Below are 20,512 nucleotides of genomic sequence, written 5' to 3'. Positions count from 1 at the left end.
CTCAGAGATGCCCCACAGCACTCCAGAGAGTGGAGGAAACATATAAAAGCATTTCTTCAAAAGGCAACGTCCGTGACTCATACGTATCTTGCCTTTCCCTTACAGGTTTTGTGTCGCCATAAAGAAAGAGAATTACCCAGATTACATGCCCTCCAACATCTTTTCCGACAGCGCTAAGCAGATTTTCAGGCAGCCCGGACACACCATTTATCTCCTTCCGACCATGGTGCTCTGTAACCTGCTGCCTTGTGAACTGGAGTTTTACGTGAAAGGGATGCCCATTAATGGGACCCTGAAACCTGGGAAAGAGGCGGTACTGCATACAGCCGACACTTCGCAGAACATTGAGCTTGGTAAGGCACCCAGGGATTATTTGTGGCTTAAGCTGTAGGACGTCAAGACCAAAGCACAAGTTTACTATGGCTGCCGAAGGTCCCTTTATCCCTCGTTTATCCCAAGAGAGTTCCTTGGAAGTAACTGATTGGTTTTTTAAAAAACAACTTTTAAAAATTGTACTTTGGATGCACTCTCTGGATGTACCAGGATTCAAGTCACACCATGGCTATCACATTTGCTCATACAGTGCAGTTGTTGGAAGGGAGGACACTATTTACAAAAATAAAAATAAAAATGGGTTTCTTACTTTGCTCTCCAATCTCCCCCAAATGGAGAAAGGTGCCCCATAAGAACGGTCAAGAGCACACATTTCTTTCTTTTCAATTTCAGGGGTCTCCCTTGAAAACTTTCCACAGTGCAAAGAGCTTTTAATACCCCCCGGAACACAGAACTACATTGTGCGGATGCGAATGTACGACGTTAACAAGCGGCAGATGAATCTCACCATAAGGATCGTGTGTCGCGCTGAAGGGTCCTTGAAGATATTTATTTCAGCACCGTATTGGCTCCTCAACAAAACAGGTAAATCTGGCCTGACTTCTTACGGATGTAAGAATTCCTCACCTGAAAATGAGAGATCTGCTTAGGTCAGGTTAGGCTTACTGAATGTGATAATTGCTTCTCACCAAAGATTCCTAAAGCAGTTTACAACCAGAATAAGAATACAGTAATCAAAATACACGAATCACATTAAAAACGTAACCTGAATACAAACACCCAGTCATTGATGCTTTGCCCAGTGGGAGAGATGGAACTCTCCACCCGTCATCTGCTTGCCCCCACCAACCTAGTATGCATTCCAAGCTTGCAGTTCATTGAGTATTTCTGACCACGGGATCACACCCAGTAGCTCCTCCCTCCCTCTTTGGTCTATTCCTTTTGAACTGGTTATACCCCTCAATTCCTACATTCCAGTCATGAGTCTCATCCCACCAGGTTTCAATAATGCCTACCGGGTCGTATTTCCCGTGTCAAGATAAGGACATTTGTTTTAAAGCAATGTTTAAATGATACACACAGAAAAAGTGAGTCCATCTAGTTCTGTGATGATGCAACTAACAGAGCATTCAAGTTCAGATTCAGATGCTAACGGCCATCTGGTTGGTTTCTTTTTAAAGGGTTGCCGCTGATCTTCAGACAAGATAATGCCAAGATCGATGCAGCAGGCCAGTTTGAAGAACATGAGCTGGCCAGAAGCCTGAGCCCTCTCCTCTTCTGCTATGCTGACAAAGAACAGCCAAACCTGTAAGCTTTGGTGACGGGACATTATGAGAGAACAGTGCAGTGGCAAAATGTTGTAGTCAAATTGGAAAATTGATTCTGTGACAACTGAAATATGACCATTTAATTGGGTCCAGACTGCACTGTAGGTTCTTAAAGGTAAAGGTAAAGGTACCCCTGCCCGTACGGGCCAGTCGTGTCCGACTCTAGGGTTGTGCGCCCATCTCACTTAAGAGGCCGGGGGCCAGCGCTGTCTGGAGACACTTCCGGGTCACGTGGCCAGCGTGACGAAGCTGCTTTGGAGAGCCAGCACCAGCGCAGCACACGGAAACGCCGTTTACCTTCCCGCTATAAAGCGATACCTATTTATCTTCTTGCACTTAGGGGTGCTTTCGAACTGCTAGGTGGGCAGGAGCTGGGACCGAAAGACGGGAGCTCACCCCGCCGCGGGGATTCGAACCGCCGACCATGCGATCGGCAAGCCCTAGGTGCTGAGGTTTTACCCACAGCGCCACCCGCGTCCCACTGTAGGTTCTTAAGCCTCGTCTAAATCAGCAGAATCGTATGGATTGCTGAAGTAGTATATCTCATTGTCTTCCTTGCTGCAGTTGCACAATGAGAGTTGGAAGAGGAATCCACCCTGAAGGTATGCCCGGTTGGTGCCAAGGCTTCTCGCTGGATGGAGGCAGTGGGGTCAGAGCCCTTAAAGTGATCCAACAAGGAAACCGGCCAGGCCTGATTTATAACATTGGTAAGAACTTGTATGGCTAATAATTGAGGCCATCATATTAAATAATTTACTTGTTTGTTGATTCTGAAGCAGTTTGCGTTCTAAAGCGGCTTACAGTAGTCACAAAATTCAAGAGACAGTGGTTTGGTTTGGATTCATTGATACATTCTGGATTATTGTTAACATGCATGAATTTCAGGCAAAGAGATCGGAAGCTTTCCCATTAACCGTGATTCATTATTGGCCTGAGCCTGAAATTCTGATTAATGGTGGGTAGGGTTTACAGAGACAAGCCAGAATCATAAAGCATGATTTGACGTTACCTTATTTCCCTATGCAAGGAGTAGGGAATCTTTGGCCTGCCAGATGCTGCTGAACTACAACTCCCATCAGCCCCAGAAAGCAAAGCCAGGGTAGGTGGCAGTTGTAGTTCTGCAGCATCTGGAGGGCCAAAGGTTCCCCATAACTGCCCCTAAGCCATAAGAAAGGAAGGAAAAGCAGCAGCAGAAGAAGAAGCTGCCTCTTCATTGCGCTTGGATCCAGCTCCACAACCCTCTGAATTGCTGCCTGTCATGCAGCTGTGAAGGGTTTTGGTGAATGGAAAGTTGAATAGTCATCTATATCTGTTGCCAAATTCCAAACTCTCTACAAGGTGGGGAAGTGGAGGGAGGTATAAGGTCTAGGACCAACCTTGACAGATAGCCACTTCAGTATGGATTACAGGTAGATGGGTAAAAATAATACCTTTGGGCAGACGTCTGGTCCAGAAGCATTGCAAATGGATTGTCCTGTAAACTGCATCATATTTAATAGTTTAAACTGCACTTAAACTAGATAATAACTAAATGGCATCAGTCTTTGCGATCGGACTGTGTTATGCCACTGGGCTGAGGAGCAATGTGTGTGTGGCAGCATAGTACTTTTACTGATAAACCATATTTTATTAGACCAACTCCACTGTTTCTAAACCACCCCTATCGATTGGAGAGAGAAAGTCCTCCTTCCTGCAACGCATAGCTAACCTACGGAATTCACTCCCACAGGAGGCAGGGATGGCCACTGACTGATGGCTTTAAAAAGAGGATCAGGCAAACTCATGGAGGAGGAGAAAGCTATCAATGGTTACTGGTCATATTGGCTATGCTCTGCCTCCATGGCCAGTCACAGTAATGCTCTTGAATACCAGTTGCTGGGAAAATCAATAAAATGCCTAAATTTCTTTTTAAGGCTGTGGAGCCCCAGATGCTGCATGTTCTAACTGTGGCTGTATTTATTACCAGGTATCGATGTCAAGAAGGGCAGAGGTCGCTACATTGACACCTGTATGGTAACGTTTGCCCCTCGCTACCTGCTAGATAATAAATCCATGCACAAGCTTGCCTTTGCACAGCGGGCGTTTGCCAGGGGACAGGTAAGAAAGCTTCCATTCCCTCTAAGCAGTTTTAGTGTTACTGCATAAGAGTCTTCCAGCCTTGTATAATAAGCCCTCAATAAGTTAACTAGCCCTCTAGGGCCTGGCAGTGGAAGGACTCTGTACTGGGCGCAGAACAGGGACAGAGCACCATATGGTGTTGATGTAAAAAATGCCAATCCAAAGGAAATCTGTCCTTCAGGTAGACTGGTTGTTCTTCGTGCTAACTAACATTTAGGCGTGCCCTGTGTTTTCTTTATGTGGGTTAAGGAAAACCATCAATTGATTGCTCGCCTTGGGGCCATGCAAAATGGTTATTGGTAAATGCTGTTGGCTGATGCATGTTGTTTCAGGGCACATCGAACCCAGATGGCTACATCTCCACCCTCCCTGGCTCCAGTGTCGTGTTCCACTGGCCGCGCAACGATTACGACCAGCTGCTTTGCGTCCGGCTCATGGATGTCCCAAACTGCATTTGGTCTGGAGGCTTTGAAGTCAACAAAAACAATTCCTTCCATATCAATATGAGGTAGTTTCGGTCGTGTGGATGCTGCTGCTTTAATACATCTAAAACACATGTGCAGACATACTCCTTAGTAGTTGTTGTGCAAGACAGAATTTGACATGGGCTTACCATTGTGATTCTAGAGAGCAGGGAATTCCTATCTATTATAGCCACCTCCTCCAAAATGAGCTCCAGAAAGTCAGGCAAAAGAGAACCACAGATATACTGGCCATTGGCTGATAGCTGTGTGTGTGATTTCTCCCTCCTCATCGGATCTACTCTGCCTTGCTTGCTTGACCTTAAGAGTTTCCCTCTCCATGGCCTGTGTCTTCCAGACAGTCCCTGGGCTCTGACAACCCTGGAGCAAAAGTAGACAAATCTAGGTTTCTTCATTGACAGTGCATTGATTCTAAGTTAATTCTAAGTTCACATTACACCTGGAATTTATGCGAGCCCATTATCTTTGGATGTGCCAATATTTGGGACAGGTATTCCGGCATGTGAAAGCATTGTTGATTTCTAGCTCTCACCTTCATGAGGATTTGAAACTGTGAGCCATTACTTAAACCTATTGGTTTTGCAAGGTGCTTTCCTGGTTTGTGACACTAACCAGACTGCTTCTGTTTTCTGCAGGGACACCCTTGGGAAATGCTACTTTCTACGAGTAGAGATCACTCTGAAGGGAGCTACATACCGTGTTTCGTTCAGCGACACCATCCAGTTACCACCCCCGTTCCGCATAGACAACTTTTCCAAGGTGACGGACCATTTCGTAGCATAACGGCCTGTAACAAAAACGTTTCTGGGACTTGGTGCTAATGGTTCACCCCTTTGTGACATCCCCATTGCTCTAGGTCCCGATTGTCTTTGCTCAGCACGGTGTTGCAGAACCACGGCTCAGCACAGAAGTCAAGCCAACAACCTCTTTAGATTATGCCTGGGACGAGCCCACCCTTCTGCCTTACATAACCCTGACCGTCAAAGGAGCCGGCTCCTCCGAAATCAGCTGCAGCATGGATGACTTCCAAGACAGCAAGCAGCTCTATTATGAGAACTTCATTTATATTGCTGCAACGTACACTTTCTCAGGGTAACCTCTCTTTTTAAACATCATTTATTTGCAGCGTTTATCTCCCCCCCCCCCCCTTTAACCAAATGGCTGTCGGAGCAGCTTAAAAAAAATAAAATCAGTTCTAGGACTGCAGCCTAAGAATGCTTTTCCCGTTCATAGGCCAGAGGCAGAACAAGGCACTTTGTTAAAATGAGCACGCTTTACAAAAGAACTATTGATAGCTTTATTGTGGGAGGAGCTTATAACAGGACTCATAACTAGGTAACATATTTAGAATGTAGTAAGTCTCCCCCAAGCCCAGTCTCCTTACCTGGAAGTGGCTGCTACAGTGGAAGCCCCCTCCCCACCCCCACCCCCACCCCAGACTGCAGAAGCAGCACAGGCAGTGTTGAAGATCTTCCTTAGGGTGCCTGGAATAACACCACAGCAGCATTCAAGGCATGGGGGAAGTAGGAAGGACACTGTGGTGGTGGGAAAGAGACTGTTTTTGGCTCAGTTTCCATTCTGAGCCACCCATGGGGTCATAATGCTCACCTTGGGCTGAAAGTGAGCGATTTGATTCACCGATTACCATTCCGTGAATTTAGGAAACATCGCCATTTGAAGCAGAAATCCATTTAAAACGGAGACTGCGGAACTGGACTTGCTCCTGTTCGTCCCCTGATCGTGAATCTTCCTCATTTTTTTCTTCCCCCACTGTTGATGTTTCGGAATGCAACATCCGTGGGGCAGGGGCCTGCCTGTCTTTGCTTGTTACTATCCCTTACAGCGTATCGTAATGTGGTGCGCCCAAACTTCTTAGTTATACATTTATACAGTTATACTATACAGTCACACATCACTAACCAGAAGCAAAGGAAAGGCATTTCTAGCCCTGTACTGCTCAGAAACATTTTGGAGCATCTCCACCCCCAACCTTCTGCCCGGACACTGAGATCCAGCGCTGAGGGCTTTCTGGCACAATAAAGTTACAGGGAACCAGGCAGAGGGCCTTCTCGGTAGTGGTGCCCGCCCTGTGGAACGCCCTCCCATAAGATGTCAAAGGAATAAACAACTATCTGACGTTTAGAAGACATCTGATGGCAGCCCTGTTTAGGGAAGTTTTTAATGACTGTGTTTTAATGTATTTTTAATCCTTGTTGGAAGCCACCCAGAGTGGCTGGGGAAACCCAGCCAGATGGGCGGGGTACAAATAAATTAACAACAACAACAACAACAACAACAACAACATTCAGTGGTAGCTCATCCCTACTGGAACGGGTAGGGGAGAAGCCCAGACAGTAGGTGGTGCCAGTGGCAATGACTGGCAGCTAGTTCTAGTTTCGTCCCATCTGCCTCTTCCCTGCTGAATTCCACATGGGCAACACAGAGACTAAGGAGGAAAAAAATGACAGGTAGTGCCAACCCCCTGGGCTTAAAATGTAAGCAGGCAGGCTTGCTTACACTGGTGGGGCACACTTCCATCTGCCCTAATGGGCAGCCTCTGCAGCTACTACCGGGAGCATTTTAAAAAATTGCCTGTGCTTTTGCTTTCCTGTAAAAGTTACATTTCTGCTCACCACTTGTAAGAAGTTTGATAACATTAAAACATCTTTGCTCCTTCTGAGTGTTGGAACCCTTCTCTGCATGAGCACCTAATCGATTTCCTTCCAATTCTAGACTGCAGGAAGAAACCGGGAGGCCCGTGGCTTCAAATAAGGAGGTGGATTGTGCTGAACTTGTCCTGGATGTTTCTCTGAAGACGCAGAGAGTCATATTAAAGAAAAAGGTATGAAGCTCAACGCTCTGTGGAGAGAAACTGCCTCGTTCTGAACGCAAAAGCGGGTGCCTTGAGCTGCTTGTGATCCCATCTCTTCCTCGCTGCTGTTTTCTTCTCAGGAGCCGGGGAAGCGCTCCCAGTTGTGGAGGATGACGGGCACCGGGATGCTTTGCCACGAGGGCTCTGCGGTTCCTCATCATCCGAACAAGCCGTCCCCTCCCCGTTCCACAGAATCCTCTCTGATCCTGGACATCGCAGGCCTGGCTGCCGTCACAGACAACAGGTCTGCAAACATCCCAGTCGGATTCCTAATGCGGAGCTCACTCGTGTTAACAAAAGGAGTTTGGGATCAGAGTTTATTGCAAAATTGCAGGTGTATCCTGCAACATGTCATTGATGGTGCATTGGTGCGCTAGTGATGGATTATTACCAAACTGTACACACATAATTCTGCCTTATCAGTTGTTCTGTGTTGCTTCCCAAAATGTAATTGCATTATTGCTGTCAGGAGGGGCACTCTTGCAGGGTGAAAAATAAATTGGGCAGAGGAAGAAAATGCACTAGTTATGAAGCTGGCACTTGTTTGGCCTTTAAATCAGGCCTAAGGCTACAAACGGAGGGACGCGGGTGGCGCTGTGGGTTAAACCACAGAGCCTAGGACTTGCCGATCAGAAGGTTGGCGGTTTGTACCCCTGCGATGGGGTGAGCTCCTGTTGCTCGGTCCCTGCTCCTGCCAACCTAGCAGTTCGAAAGCATGTCAAAATGCAAGTAGATAAATAGGTACCACTCTGGCGGGAAGGTAAACGGCGTTTCCATGCGCTGCTCTGGTTCACCAGAAGCGGTTTAGTCATGCTGGCCACATGACCCGGAAGCTGTACGCCGGCTCCCTCGGCTAATAAAGCGAGATGAGCACCGCAACCCCGGAGTCGGTCATGACTGGACCTAATGGTCAGGGGTCCCTTTACCTTTAAGGCCACACACACTTTCCCTTTCCTCTTTTGTGCCCTCCTTGAGTGTTTGTGGGTTTTTTGTTTTATGTTTTTTTTTGCCTGGCTGGAATGTGCCCTTGAAATGTGGTGCTTGTCTAGGTGCAGGTTAGAGAAAGGTAGGTAAACAGTAGCTTTAAAGCTGATGTCCGTCGCTGCATCTTGTGGGAGCTAATTTCTGTGAGTAGATGTTGGCCTTAATTGCAAAAAACAGTGCATCCCACTGCTCATCAGAGGGCAACAGCCTTTCTGTAAATTAGCATTGTGGGTGGGTGGAAATGAAATAAAGTAAAATGCACAGATCATTTTAAAAAAAGGAAAAACGGGGAAAAACAAATGGTGCACAGATGAACTTGTTTTGCTTTTTCAGGTATGAACCGCTGATGCTGAGAAAGCCGGACCGGCGGCGTAGCACGACACAGACCTGGAGTTTTCGGGATGGGAAGCTCGTCTGTGGCATGCACGGGCTTGTCGTTCAGGTTGGCATTGGGTGTTTTTCCCCCCTGGATGTCTCTCGAGGTGAACAAGGACCAGCCCTTTGTAAAACCTCTTAACGGGGCTGGGGAACCCTGGGCTTGGGGACCAGAAGCAGCCCTCCAGGCCTCTCTGTCTGGTCCTTAGGACTTTGCCTGGGCTATATCCATACTTGCTTTACACCTTCCTTGACCATTTGTGCCTGGCTGGGAAAGGTCCTGTGAAAATGTCTCTTGCTTGCCCAGGCGGAGGATGGAGACGGGGTGTGTGTAGAAGGTTCTCTACTGCACAGCAGTAAGGCGTTACATTCCTTGTTCTGCCCACTTTTGCCTCTGGCCTTGGCACATGGCCCCCAGAAAGTTTCCCTAAAGTTTCCCTAGGGCTGAAAAAGCCCGTGATCTATTAAAAACAACAACAATTAACCAGGAATCCCAGGAATCTGTTCAGTAAGCCACAAGCTACCCACTGCCTTTGGGGCGTTATTTCATCCAACTTCTGCATTTCATTGGAACATTTCTGCCAGGGCAAAGGTATGCGTTGATCCATAGGCCTGATTTTAATTTGCAGCACATGAGTAGCCCAAAGACAAAGGCTTTTTAACTGCCGCCAACTTTCTGTGGTAGCCCAGGACCAGCCATATAATGTGGAGAGCTGTGTTCTGGAACTCGCAGGGTGGCCCTGAACCTAGTCACTCTCCAGTTGATCTCAACTTAACACACACGGTCATTCTGCGCTATAACTGGCATGGGGAACCTTTCTTGTTTTGAGAGACACATTCCCTTGGGGTTATTGGTCAGGGATCAAAGTTAAGAGACCATCAGGGAAGAGTGAGATCTTCCCCTTCCCAACCAATCTCCCTCTCGTTCTTTTCAACCCACTCCTCTTCCTCTCTTTCTGCAGCCCCATCTTCTTCTCTCCCTCCATACCCAGCCGGGTGCAGGGGGAGGAACGGGTTTCTCTGGCAAGAGGTCTGAACAAATGTCTTGCCTAGAGCTTTCATGGAAACCTAGGGAGTCTCCTTATGTCGACTAGGGCCATTTGTCTTCCAGGCCACTGCTCTTTGATGGGTGGGTCCAGACTGATGGCTGAGTTGCAGCCTGATCCAAGCTCGGATCAGTGGGCATGACCGCCTGACAAATTTGTTGTTGTTGTTTAGTCGTGTCCGACTCTTCATGACCCCATGGACCAGAGCTCGCCAGGCACTTCTGTCTTCCACTGCCTCCTGCAGTTTGGTCAAACTCATGCTGGTAGCTTTGAGAATACTATCCAGCCATCTCGTCCTTTGTCGTCCCCTTCTCCTTGTGCCCCCCATCTTTCCCAACATCAGGGTCTTTTCCAGAGAGTCTTCTCTTCTCATGAGGTGGCCAAAGTATTGGAGCCTCAGCTTCAGGATCTGTCCTTCCAGTGAGCACTCAGGGCTGATTTCCTTAAGAATGGAGCCTGACAAATACTATGGTAAAAAAAAGTATCAAGAAAAGGATTGTAGAATTGGAAGGGACCCCAAGTCTCACCTTGTCCAACCCCCTGCAATGCAGGACTCTTAAGCTAAAGCATCCATGACCGATGGCCAAAATCGGCAGCCGAAGTAAAGAGTGTGACACACTGTTCTCAGCCACCTCAGTCAGTAGTAGTAACTCGCCTGTCCTCACCAGCAGGATGCCCCACCCCACTGCAGAGATGCTTTGATTAAAGGTGGGTTGCATGCCTGAAAACGTTGGAAGCCTGCACTGACTGGCAGCAGCTTGCCAGTGTTTCAGGTGGGCATCCTCCCCAGCTGGCAGGGATGGAACTTGGGACCTTCTGGGCCTTCTTCCGTGGAGCTACAGCCCGTCCTCCCCAGCACTCCACCCTTCCACCCAGCTTTCCCCCTACTTCCTCCCTTCTCTTCTGGGTTCTTCTCACCCAATAAAAACAGGCTAAGGGGTGCAGCTTACCTCCCCTAGGTCCTATCAGTAGGGAGGTCCGGCAGATAGCAAAGAGCAGGTCTTTTCTCTAGTGGACCTCTAGCCACAGAACAACGCTGTTTCCAGGGAAGCTCACCTAGCACTAGCATTGTTATCTTTTCAGCACCAAGCAGAAACATTCTTTTATTTCCCCATCTACTAGGACAGCACTAGAGACCTGGATTTTCTTCTCTCTGTCAGGTGTTCATTCTTGGTTTGGATTGGGAAGGGTTGGACCTTTTACGCTTTCAGCTCACGTTGAGGGGGTTTTGGGGGGTTTCTTTTATAAGCACTGCTATATTCTGCATTGTATCATTGGGGTCATTATATTGATTACATTGCATTTATAAAAAAAAAAGTTTTCTGCAAATTGCTTCGGGGATCCCTGCCGGTTGTAAGAAGCGACTGATAAATTCAACAAACCAGCATAAGAATTGGGATAAAAAACACAGGACAGCTCTGCCTGCCCTGGCCTCTTGTCAGTAAAGAAATCCACAGAGCATCCCTGTTCTGCCAAAACTTGATCATTGCCACCATGCTTGCATTTCAGGAATTATTTATGGCCTGTGTGGTTTGTTAGTTTTGTTTACGTTTGTCTAGCTTTTGTTTCCAAAAACCTTTTCACTTAAATTATGTGATCTTCACTGATTGCCGCAATAGGAAGCTTAACAGAAAGGAAAGCTCTGAGCTAAAAACTTAAAATTGGTAGGATTACAGTGAATTGGTTTTCCACAAGAAAAGGATTTTCAAAGGGAGAATGCGGACTATGTCATTAAGAATCAAACCTGATTTACCAAAAGAGAAAGAGAAAAGGGTGGGTGGGGGGGAGTGTATTTTAGTAACCCAGAGATCTTTGATCAAAGACTGCCTACTCTGAGCTATCCATCTGGAATTAATTTGTAAGCTATATTATAACAGATGCACTGTTCAGAATTCTTTATTAAAGGGATTTGTGATCCCTCTATTTGCCCTGTCTGCCTCCCCTTCCTCCCTAATTCCATGTAGTTATTTGTAGTGCTCTGCAAAGAAGTGGAAGGCCGTGGCTCAATGGTCAAGCATCAGCTTTGCATTCATAAGGTCCCAGGTTTGATCCCCGGCATCTCCAGGTAGGGCTGGGAATATCCCTTGTCTGAAATCCTAGAGAGCCGTCAGCAGTAAGTTTAAGACAATAGTGAGCTAGGGGGGCCAATGTCGTGGCCTTTTAAGGCTGTAGTCCTATGCACATTCACTCCCAGGTAAGTCCCATACAATTAAGTGGGACTGCCTTCCAAGCAAACTTGCACAGGTTTGGACCTTAAGTCAGTTTGCTATGAGCCCCTAACCAAAGCAAACGACAGAAAGAAAGAAAGAAAGAAAGAAAGAAAGAAAGAAAGAAAGAAAGAAAGAATATATGGAAAAGTTCTCAAGTCAGCTAAAATATATCGGCTCGAAGATTTGAAAATGCAGATGCTCTGAATAGAAAGTGCTACAGTGGCACCTCTGGTTACGAACTTAATTCATTCTGAAGGTCCGTTCTTAATCCGAAACCGTTCTTAACCTGAGGTACCACTTTAGCTAATGGGGCCTCCCACTACCGCCACGCCGTCACCGCACAATTTCTGTTCTCATCCTGAGGTAAAGTTCTTAACCCGAGGTACTACTTCTGGGTTAGCGGAGTCTGTAATCCGGAATGTTTGTAACCCAAGGTGTTTGTAACCCGAGGTACCACTGTATTTAGTTTTAAGCTCTTTCCACTTTCTCTGTTGTTTCCTCTTTCCTTCTAGGCAAAAGGAGGCATTGCAGGGCTACATGACGGAGCAGAAGTCGTTCTTGGACCCGATACGTCCCTGGAGATGTTAGGTCCAGTTCCACCGGAACAGCAGTTTGTCAATCAGAAGATGAGGCCTGGCTCGGGAGTTTTGGTAGTCAGGGTCATTCCAGATGGCCCAACCAGAGTCCTGCAGGTGATGGAAATTCTCCATCTGATCCATGGAGATTTATTTCTATAACTAAGTTATGCTTGGAGTAGACCCATCGACATTTGTGGAGCCGAGTCCATCACATTCATTCATTTCACCAGGCCTATTTTTAAGTTGGCCTGACATTGAACACAACCCAGTATTTCTAAACCAATCTTCACCCAGACATGATACGCAGTGAACATAGACAGTTAGTCATACAGAATGCTAATAGAAAACCACAGTGTCTTTCATAACTTTTAGGCAGCAAAACATTATAAAAACTAAAAGCAGGCTGAAGCAGCATTAGCCTTTAAAAATCCCAGATTTTTTTAAAGTCTTAAAGCGCCATTGAAAAGATTGTAATGTCTGCACCGGTCATACCTCCAGAAAATGCTGAAACATCTCTGCACCCAAGGCCCACTGTTTATATATCCATTCATATATATTGAGCATTGCTAAACAAGGCACTGGGGGAATGCCCTCAGTCAAACTTCTTCAAACGTAGGCACAGTGACTTAACTTTTTCAAATTAAGCTAATGCATCTTTCAGTACCCATGCTATCTTTCAGTATAACAGTGTTTATATTGTGCTTTTCCATACCCAAAAAGGGGACCCTAAAGCTGACTGACGATTATCAACAAAACAATTACCACCCCCCCCCCAAAAAAAAAAACCAGTAGCCAGGAAATAAATAGCAATGGTGCTAATAAATTAGAAACCGCTAACAAAAATGATCAAAGAATGGCCCCTGCTGCTGAAAAGCATCCTGCAATTACTTTGTTTTAAAATGACAATTTAAAATAGTGGCACAGAAGCCTTTGGGCATGATGCTTAAGTTCTCCCTGGGCCATTTTTACAGGTGGGCAGGGCTGCCTACCTGTCGGCCACCTGACAACCCAGTTATATCAGGCGAAATTGTTTCTACCCACCATCCTCAAATGTGGTTTGGAATCAAACTACAAAGGCACCAGCCTTTGCAGACTCTGCTTGTTGGCAGTGCCTGCAACCCCAGCTTCACAGGCCAAATGGGGAGACCTGCTCTGCTGAGGCATGTGGGTCACAGGTTCCTTGCTGTTGCCTTAAAGGCAAAGAGAGGGAGAAACAGGCAGACCACTTGGCACTGAGAGTTCCATAGCTTGGGCACCACCTCCAAGAAGACCTTGTGTTGTGTCCCCACCAGATGTACCACCAGTGATGGAGACACGGATATAGGACTCCTTTGAAGATGCAACGGTTCATACAGAACCAGCTAGGAACAAAGTGTTGCATTAGATATTTTGTTGCTGCCAGTTTCTTTTCGATTCATCAATTTCTTACTGAAACTTTCTATTTCAGGTTTCAGGTTTTGTTTCTGGGTGTTGTTTTGAGGCCTGTGGATTTCATTGGCCTTGTAGAGGGGAAATAAAATCCTAATAGTGTATTCTGTATTAGATAACAGACTTCAACCAACGCAGAAATGATCGTTTCTCATACGAAGAGGATGAGCTGGAACACGATCTGCGGAAGCTGAAGAACCCTGACACAGAGCAAGAATTGGAAGTGAGTCAGGAAAGCTGCTGTCTGGGGTTGGGAGGTTGTTGTTGTTGCTGCTGTTTTTTCAACAGGCAAAGCTGCATAACAAGGACCACTCACTCACTCTTCTCGTTTTCAAATCTGAATTAGGCATTGGCCACTGCACTTCGTTCTGCTTCAGAAATTCTGCTTTGCAGACCTGGTGCAGAGACCGATAGGATTGGATCTGAGAGAGAGAGAGACTTCCCATTGTGAAATGTAGAAAGTCCGTCTTGGAGCATTCACAGTCTAAATTCGACTGCTGATAACTTCCACTGTTTTAATTCTGAAACATCAAGCTGTAGCCAGCAAGGAACTCCTGTTTATGGAATCAAAAGAGCTGGGGTTGCATTTCATAACACACAGGAGTCCCTTGCAGATGAATCACAGAATCCGGACTGCAAAAGTGCAGAGCCGGAGCAAAACGGGTGTTTTGTGCCAAGGAGGTTCATGCAGAAATGTAACGGCTCCTTAAATCAGCCGTGGGGGACCTTATTTAGCCCAAGGGCCACATTTCCTCATGGCAGCCTTCTGGGGAGCCACAGGCAATAGCAGGCACTGTGATGGATGTGACTCTCGGCTTCGTTTGAAAGGCTGCGCCAACCATGCAGAAGTTCCAACTTGTATCTCTCTGTGGCATTTACCAGGCAAAAGGCAGGGCTGGTGAGGGGTGAGGCCTGGGGAGAGTGTGTGGGACAGTCCTGAGGGCCAGTTAGGTAAAGGGTAAAGGGACTCATGACCATTAGGTCCAGTCGTGACCGACTCTGGGGTTGTGGTGCTCATCTCGCTTTATTGGCCAAGGGAGCCGGCGTACAGTTTCCGGGTCATGTGGCCAGCATGACTAAGTGGCTTCTGGCGAACCAGAGCAGCGCACAGAAACGCTGTTTACCTTCCTGCTGGAGCGGTACCTATTTATCTACTTGCACTTTGACATGCTTTCGAACTGCTAGGTTGGCAGGAGCAGGGACTGAGCAACGGGAGCTCACCCCGTCGCGGGGATGCAAGTCCTAGGCTTAGTGGTTTAACCCACAGCGCCACCCTAAGCCAAATGTGGCTTAGGGGCCACATTTTGTCCCCAGCCCTGATGTTCCCCACATCCGATTTAGGTTGTTCTAATTACAAGTCCTCAGTCTTTACTTCCACGGGGATGTGAACCCTGTTTCTGAATGCAAAAGGCCCCAACTGAAGCCCCCAAGTTGAAAAATAGAAACGTTGGTGGTTTTAATGCTTGTGTGAATGCTTTTCAACCCATTTTGCTTCTGCTCCGTTTGTAGGTCCAGTTGAAATTGGAAGGCGGAATAGGTTTATCTTTAGTTAACAAGGCCCCAGAAGAGCTGGTGTTTGCGAGCTTCACTGGCATTAACGTCCATTTCACACAGCTGTCAACGGGTCAAGTGCTTGAACTGAGTATACAGGATATACAGGTAACTGGATGGGTCCACTCTCAGACAAGAACAAAAAGAAAGAAGACTTTGGAGTGAAATTCGTCCTGGAAGTATATAAGCTAGATGCAAATATGACACGCAAGGAAAAATAAACATGCCAGGGGTGGCTCTGGTTGTCTTCCTCTTGATAAAGAGCAGTCGCTGTTCCCTTGGGAAGCTTGCCCTCGAATCAGATCAATGATCGGGACGTTCTGGTTCGCCGAGCAGTCCCAAATACGGAATTGTGTCTGTGCAAACAGCAGGTGGCACTTGTGCACCCAAACAGACAAAACTCTCTCTAGCAGTGCTAGAAAATGACATGCTATAACCTTTTAAAGTTGGCCAATGGGAAATAACTGGTGTAAAGTAGCTGGAGTCATTTTGGCTGTTGACTGATATAATGGTGTGCCTACTAAGGCAACACAGGTGTAAATTGTGGTCTTCTTTGGGACGTGTAAAAGTGTTCCCATTTCAACATCAGGGTACCGTTTTTCACCAGGAGCTGTTTTTCATTTTGCAACTTTGAGATATCTTGATGCTTCTCCCCCATCTCCTTGTTTAGGTGGACAACCAGCTCCTTCGTACCACTCAGCCTTTCATGCTCTTCTTGACCCCCAAAACTGGTGAAAATGAAGCAACCGAGACAGGTCCCGCCCTACAATTGAATGCCATGAAATTTCCCAGTAAGAGCCCTTTAACTGATATATACAAGGTAATCCAACAACCGGATATCGTTTGGGCTATTGAACTGCAGAACTGGGAAGAAAGGGGATCTGTGTACCTATCTAGGCATTGCTCCCTCTGTCGTTGTTTAGTCATTTAGTCGTGTCTGACTCTTCGTGACCCAATGGACCAGAGCACGCCAGGCACTCCTATCTTCCACTACCTCCTGCAGTTTGGTCAGACTCCTGTTTGTAGCTTCGAGAACACATTCCAACCATCTCGTCCTCTGTTGTCCCCTTCTCCTTGTGCCCTCCATCTTTCCCAGCAGCAGGGTCTTTTCCAGGGAGTCTTCTCTTCTCATGAGGTGGCCAAAGTATTGGAGCCTCAGCTTCACGATCTGTCCTTCCAGTGAGCACTCAGGGCTGATTTCCTTAAGAATGGATAGGTTTGATCTTCCTGCAGTCCATGGGACTCTCAAGAGTCTCCTCCAGCACCATAATTCAAAAGCATCAATTCTTTGGCGATCAGCCTTCTTTATGGTCCAGCTCTCACTTCCATACACCACTACTGGGAAAGCCATGGCTTTAACTACACGGACCTTTGTTGGTAAGGTGATGTCTCTGCTTTTAATGATCCTGTCTAGGTTTGCCATTGCCTTTCTCCCAAGGAGCAGGCGTCTTTTAATTTCGTGACTGCTGTCACCGTCTGCACCGTCTTGCTCCCTCTAGTAGACAGAATTGGAGACAAAGCAAAACAGATGTACAAAAAATTTTTTGAACACATGTGTGGTCAGTCTAGGACCATGGAGACCAGAGTTCAAATCCCTACACAGCCACGAATCTCATTGGGGGACCTTGAGTAAGTCACTTATGGTGTTTGGTTGTATTTGTTCTATGCTGAATACCCTACCAAAGGGATATCTCAGCTTTGGGGGTGGGTAGGGTGTCCACAGCTGTATTTGGAAATCTAAGGATATTTTGTAGGTACCACCAAATATCGATTTCACAGAAGACCTGCTGATCTTCAGAAGCCTTCCCCGCACTCCCCACAAGGAAACTAGGCAAAATGCCCAAAGAGACACACATACAGAACAAATAAAATGCAGACCAAAGAAAGCAGACAGCACGTGTGTGCACACATCTCAAAAGAGGGAACTTCCTCAAAGTTGGGAGATAAAAGTAAAACAGATTGGTGGGCACTATGTTGGGGACCACATCCCTAAGGTTCAAGTTGACCCTGTAGTGCTTCCAACATTTCATTTTATCTTTTTCTTGTACCTATTTGAAGATCCGAAAAGTTGACTTCATGCAATGTGAACCCGTTTAATGTTTTGGTTAACATCTGTATTATGTGTTAACCTTCCGTCAGCCTCCTGGCGTATGTACCTTGTTCAAATCCTCAGGCTTCCTTCTGGGCGTGTATTAATTCTGAATCCATGTGTTACCGAGTGGAAGCCCTGTAAGGCTGAAATTCAGAATGCAGAGTTTAAAATACGGTTTTTGTGTCACGGGTCTTTTTGTGAGCGCATTTATTTAGATTGCAAACTCCTCGTGTGATCTGTGTTTGCTTTCATAAGGAGTTGTGTGCATAGCGTGATAGAAAAGAACACACCTCCCTCTCGTTCCAGCATCTGATGATCACAGCTGGCAAGTTCACAGTCCAAATCGAGGAGAAGCTGCTCCTGAAACTTCTGAGTTTCTTTGGCTGTGATCAGTCAGAATCAGGTACGTTGTCAGGTCCGCAGTCACACCTGTGGAGTCTGTAAATAAAGGAAATGAAAAATGCTTGGAAATTTTTCTACATTAAGCTGGAAAGCCTGAGCTGAAAACATTTTGGCATAATACTTCTCATCCATCCCCAATATGTCTCTGTGTTGGTTTCAGCCTGCTTTTGCTTTTTTGAAAAAATGCCTTGCAGGGGCCTTAAATAATGTTTTCTTGACTGTATTGGAAATATTCCGTACAAAATATTGGAATATTTTGCAGTGCAGTCCTGAAAAGGGGCATTAAAAAACAACAACACACATTTTAATATATATTATTTAAAGATGATCTGATTTGGAGTAGGAGGTGATTAGTGGGAGTACCAAAAAACCACAGCAGTAAGCTGGGTTGGGATCCATAAGGTTGCATCCAACTAAGTCCTAGTCAGAGTAGACCCCTTGAAATGAATAGACCTCAGGTAGTCACTTCCATTAATTTATTTGGGTCTGCTCTGAGTAGGACTAACCCTGGGGGCAACTCACAGTTGTTTTTGCAGAAACTGTTGGTTGCAGAAACTGTTAACTTGTAAGCTCCCTGGATTTATGCCATTATTACTTTAGTTGTCCTCATTCATTATAATGGTAGCAAATTAGATGCCCCAGGTACTGTAGTAATAATGCCTGTGTCGTGTTGTTGAAACACAGAAGTTGAAAGTTACGATGAAAACCTTCATGAAAAGCCGGTTGATCAAGGTGGAGCGCGGAAGCGATATTACTTTGAAAACCTCAAGATCAGTGTGCCGCAGATAAAGCTGAGTGTCTTCACTTCCAGCAAGCTCCCCTTGGATCTCAAGGTAAGGCTTCATGGGTCCATCCTTCCAGAGTGATCTGCTGCATTGCATAATAAATTCTTGCTGGGTGATAGATAAGCAGTGGTCTGCAGGAGATCTGCAGTCTTCCTGAGAATCTCCTTGTATTTAGAAAGCCAAATTTCTAGTACCGAAGGCTGTGAAATAATATCTGCTGAAAGCGCAGAATCCAGGGAGAATTGGGTAGTAAAATGCACGCCTCTTCCCCCCTCCCCCCCTTAACAACTGAGGATTGTCTTGCCAGTTGTCTGGCTTGACGAATGTTTGGGCAGCCTCTAGGATATTCACGTTCTGAATGTGTGTGACAGTGTTAAGACTTGAACCTGAAGTATATCCTGAAAAGGAAGCCTGTTGGAAGATCATCGGCAGATACTTTGCTTTTTTTATTGGTCATTTGAAACCAAACTGAGTACAGCTTAAAATGAATGGGAGAACCTACAGTATGTCCAGATAGTGATGTGGGATTCCACATCCAGCCCCAGCCATCTCCAACAACAACTGGAGAACCGCGGGCTCTTCGTGCCCCACACCCACCCGCTATCTCTGGCTTAAAGGAGGGAGCATTCATGGGAAAATGCTCTAGTAGGAACTGTATAACTTCTATGAAATTATATACAGTGGTACCTTGGGTTACAGGCGCTTCAGCTTATAGATGCTTCAGGTTATAGACTCCGCTAACCCAGAAATAGTACCTCAGGTTAAGAACTTTGCTTCAGGATGAGAACAGAAATCGCGCGGTGGCAGCTGGAGGCCCCATTAGCTGAAGTGGTACCTCAGATTAAGAACAGTTTCAGGTTAAGAACGGACCTGCAGAACGAATTAAGTTCTTAACCCAAGGTACCACTGTACAACATACGCTATCTAGTGTGGGGAGTTTGAAGTCTGGGCCAGGCAACACATTCTGTGTCTCATATTGGCCTTTGATATTTGGGGATCCATTTCCGTGTTGGAAAAACACTCTAGTTTTCAGACCTTATGAAAAGCAATGCAGGATGAGGCCCAAAGACCCATCTAGCTTATTGTTCTCACAGTGGCCAACCAGATGCCCATGGGAAGCCAGCACTAGGGGCCTGGGTGCAATAGCAGCCCTCGCAACCTGCAATTCTTAGCAATTCTTTCTGGACCTACCAGATCTGGCCATCACCCTGTGGGAGCAGAGTGGGCCACAGCATGCTCTCTTGCAGCTTTGCTTTGTGTTGGGTGGGGAGAGCTGCACTGGGGAGCAAGCTGCCTTTCTCTTGCTTTCGTTCCTGCACTTCTTTGTTGAAGAGCTCCTGATAAGGTTCCAGGGAACCTGGAGTTCCTGGGAACACAGTTTGAAAAAGACTGTTCTAAGTCAACACACCTATTTTTAGCCTCCAGTTGACAAGGAGCCTCCACTTAATTAACCAAAAAATAATAAAAAAATAAAAAGCCACAGATATTGTGGCATTCATTCTGAGCTCAAGTCTGGGGCAGGCAGTGCAAACAAAAACACAGGGAGCATTAAACTGCACGGTGCTGGGGACTCTTTGGAAAGCAATGGCAGGGTTATTCTGTTTGCTGTCCTCACAGTCCAGAGAAGCCCACAGCTTTAGTGGCTGCTGCTGTCTGTCCCTCTCAGGAAATACGACGGGAGTGGATTTAGGAACGGGGAAGTAGCTGGTTGCCACTCAAGGAAGCTGCCTTTCATTGTGCAGACTGAAAGCGAAAAAGCTCAGGGAAGGAAAACGGAATGAGATTTTCAAGATGTCCTTTCAGATGTCTTTTTTTATTTTTAACAAGTGGAGCAGCAGAGAAAAGGCAGCCTCCACCTGGGCTTCGAATGCTAAAGCTCTGTCCATTCTTGTATTCTCTCTCATTTTTCGTAAGTTCAACCCCAACAT

General features: G+C 46.4%; 1 protein-coding gene across 12 annotated transcripts in view; it reads left to right on the top strand.

The window, feature by feature from the left end:
• The window catches only part of VPS13D (vacuolar protein sorting 13 homolog D), a 118,534-nt gene that overhangs the window by 60,509 nt on the left and 37,513 nt on the right, over positions 1–20,512 (top strand). For 11 of the 12 annotated variants that reach the window (XM_081015942.1, XM_081015948.1, XM_081015943.1 and 8 more), the window contains 17 exons: positions 106–353; positions 727–918; positions 1,515–1,641; positions 2,226–2,368; positions 3,628–3,758; positions 4,112–4,287; positions 4,897–5,020; positions 5,118–5,353; positions 6,995–7,103; positions 7,214–7,377; positions 8,451–8,559; positions 12,261–12,440; positions 13,870–13,977; positions 15,264–15,413; positions 15,976–16,125; positions 17,704–17,800; positions 18,484–18,632. In XM_081015942.1, the coding sequence (XP_080872068.1) occupies positions 106–353; positions 727–918; positions 1,515–1,641; positions 2,226–2,368; positions 3,628–3,758; positions 4,112–4,287; positions 4,897–5,020; positions 5,118–5,353; positions 6,995–7,103; positions 7,214–7,377; positions 8,451–8,559; positions 12,261–12,440; positions 13,870–13,977; positions 15,264–15,413; positions 15,976–16,125; positions 17,704–17,800; positions 18,484–18,632 (2,593 nt within the window). Of the gene's footprint in view, positions 1–105; positions 354–726; positions 919–1,514; positions 1,642–2,225; positions 2,369–3,627; positions 3,759–4,111; positions 4,288–4,896; positions 5,021–5,117; positions 5,354–6,994; positions 7,104–7,213; positions 7,378–8,450; positions 8,560–12,260; positions 12,441–13,869; positions 13,978–15,263; positions 15,414–15,975; positions 16,126–17,703; positions 17,801–18,483; positions 18,633–20,512 lie in introns of those variants that run through there. The other variant, XM_081015940.1, reaches the window with a different exon arrangement.

This window comes from Podarcis pityusensis (assembly GCF_964106645.2).
Source record: "Podarcis pityusensis genome assembly, chromosome: 8".
Taxonomy (NCBI): Eukaryota; Metazoa; Chordata; class Lepidosauria; order Squamata; family Lacertidae; genus Podarcis; species Podarcis pityusensis.
Note: the sequence above shows the minus strand (reverse complement) of the source record. Positions and strands in the feature narration are given on the sequence as shown.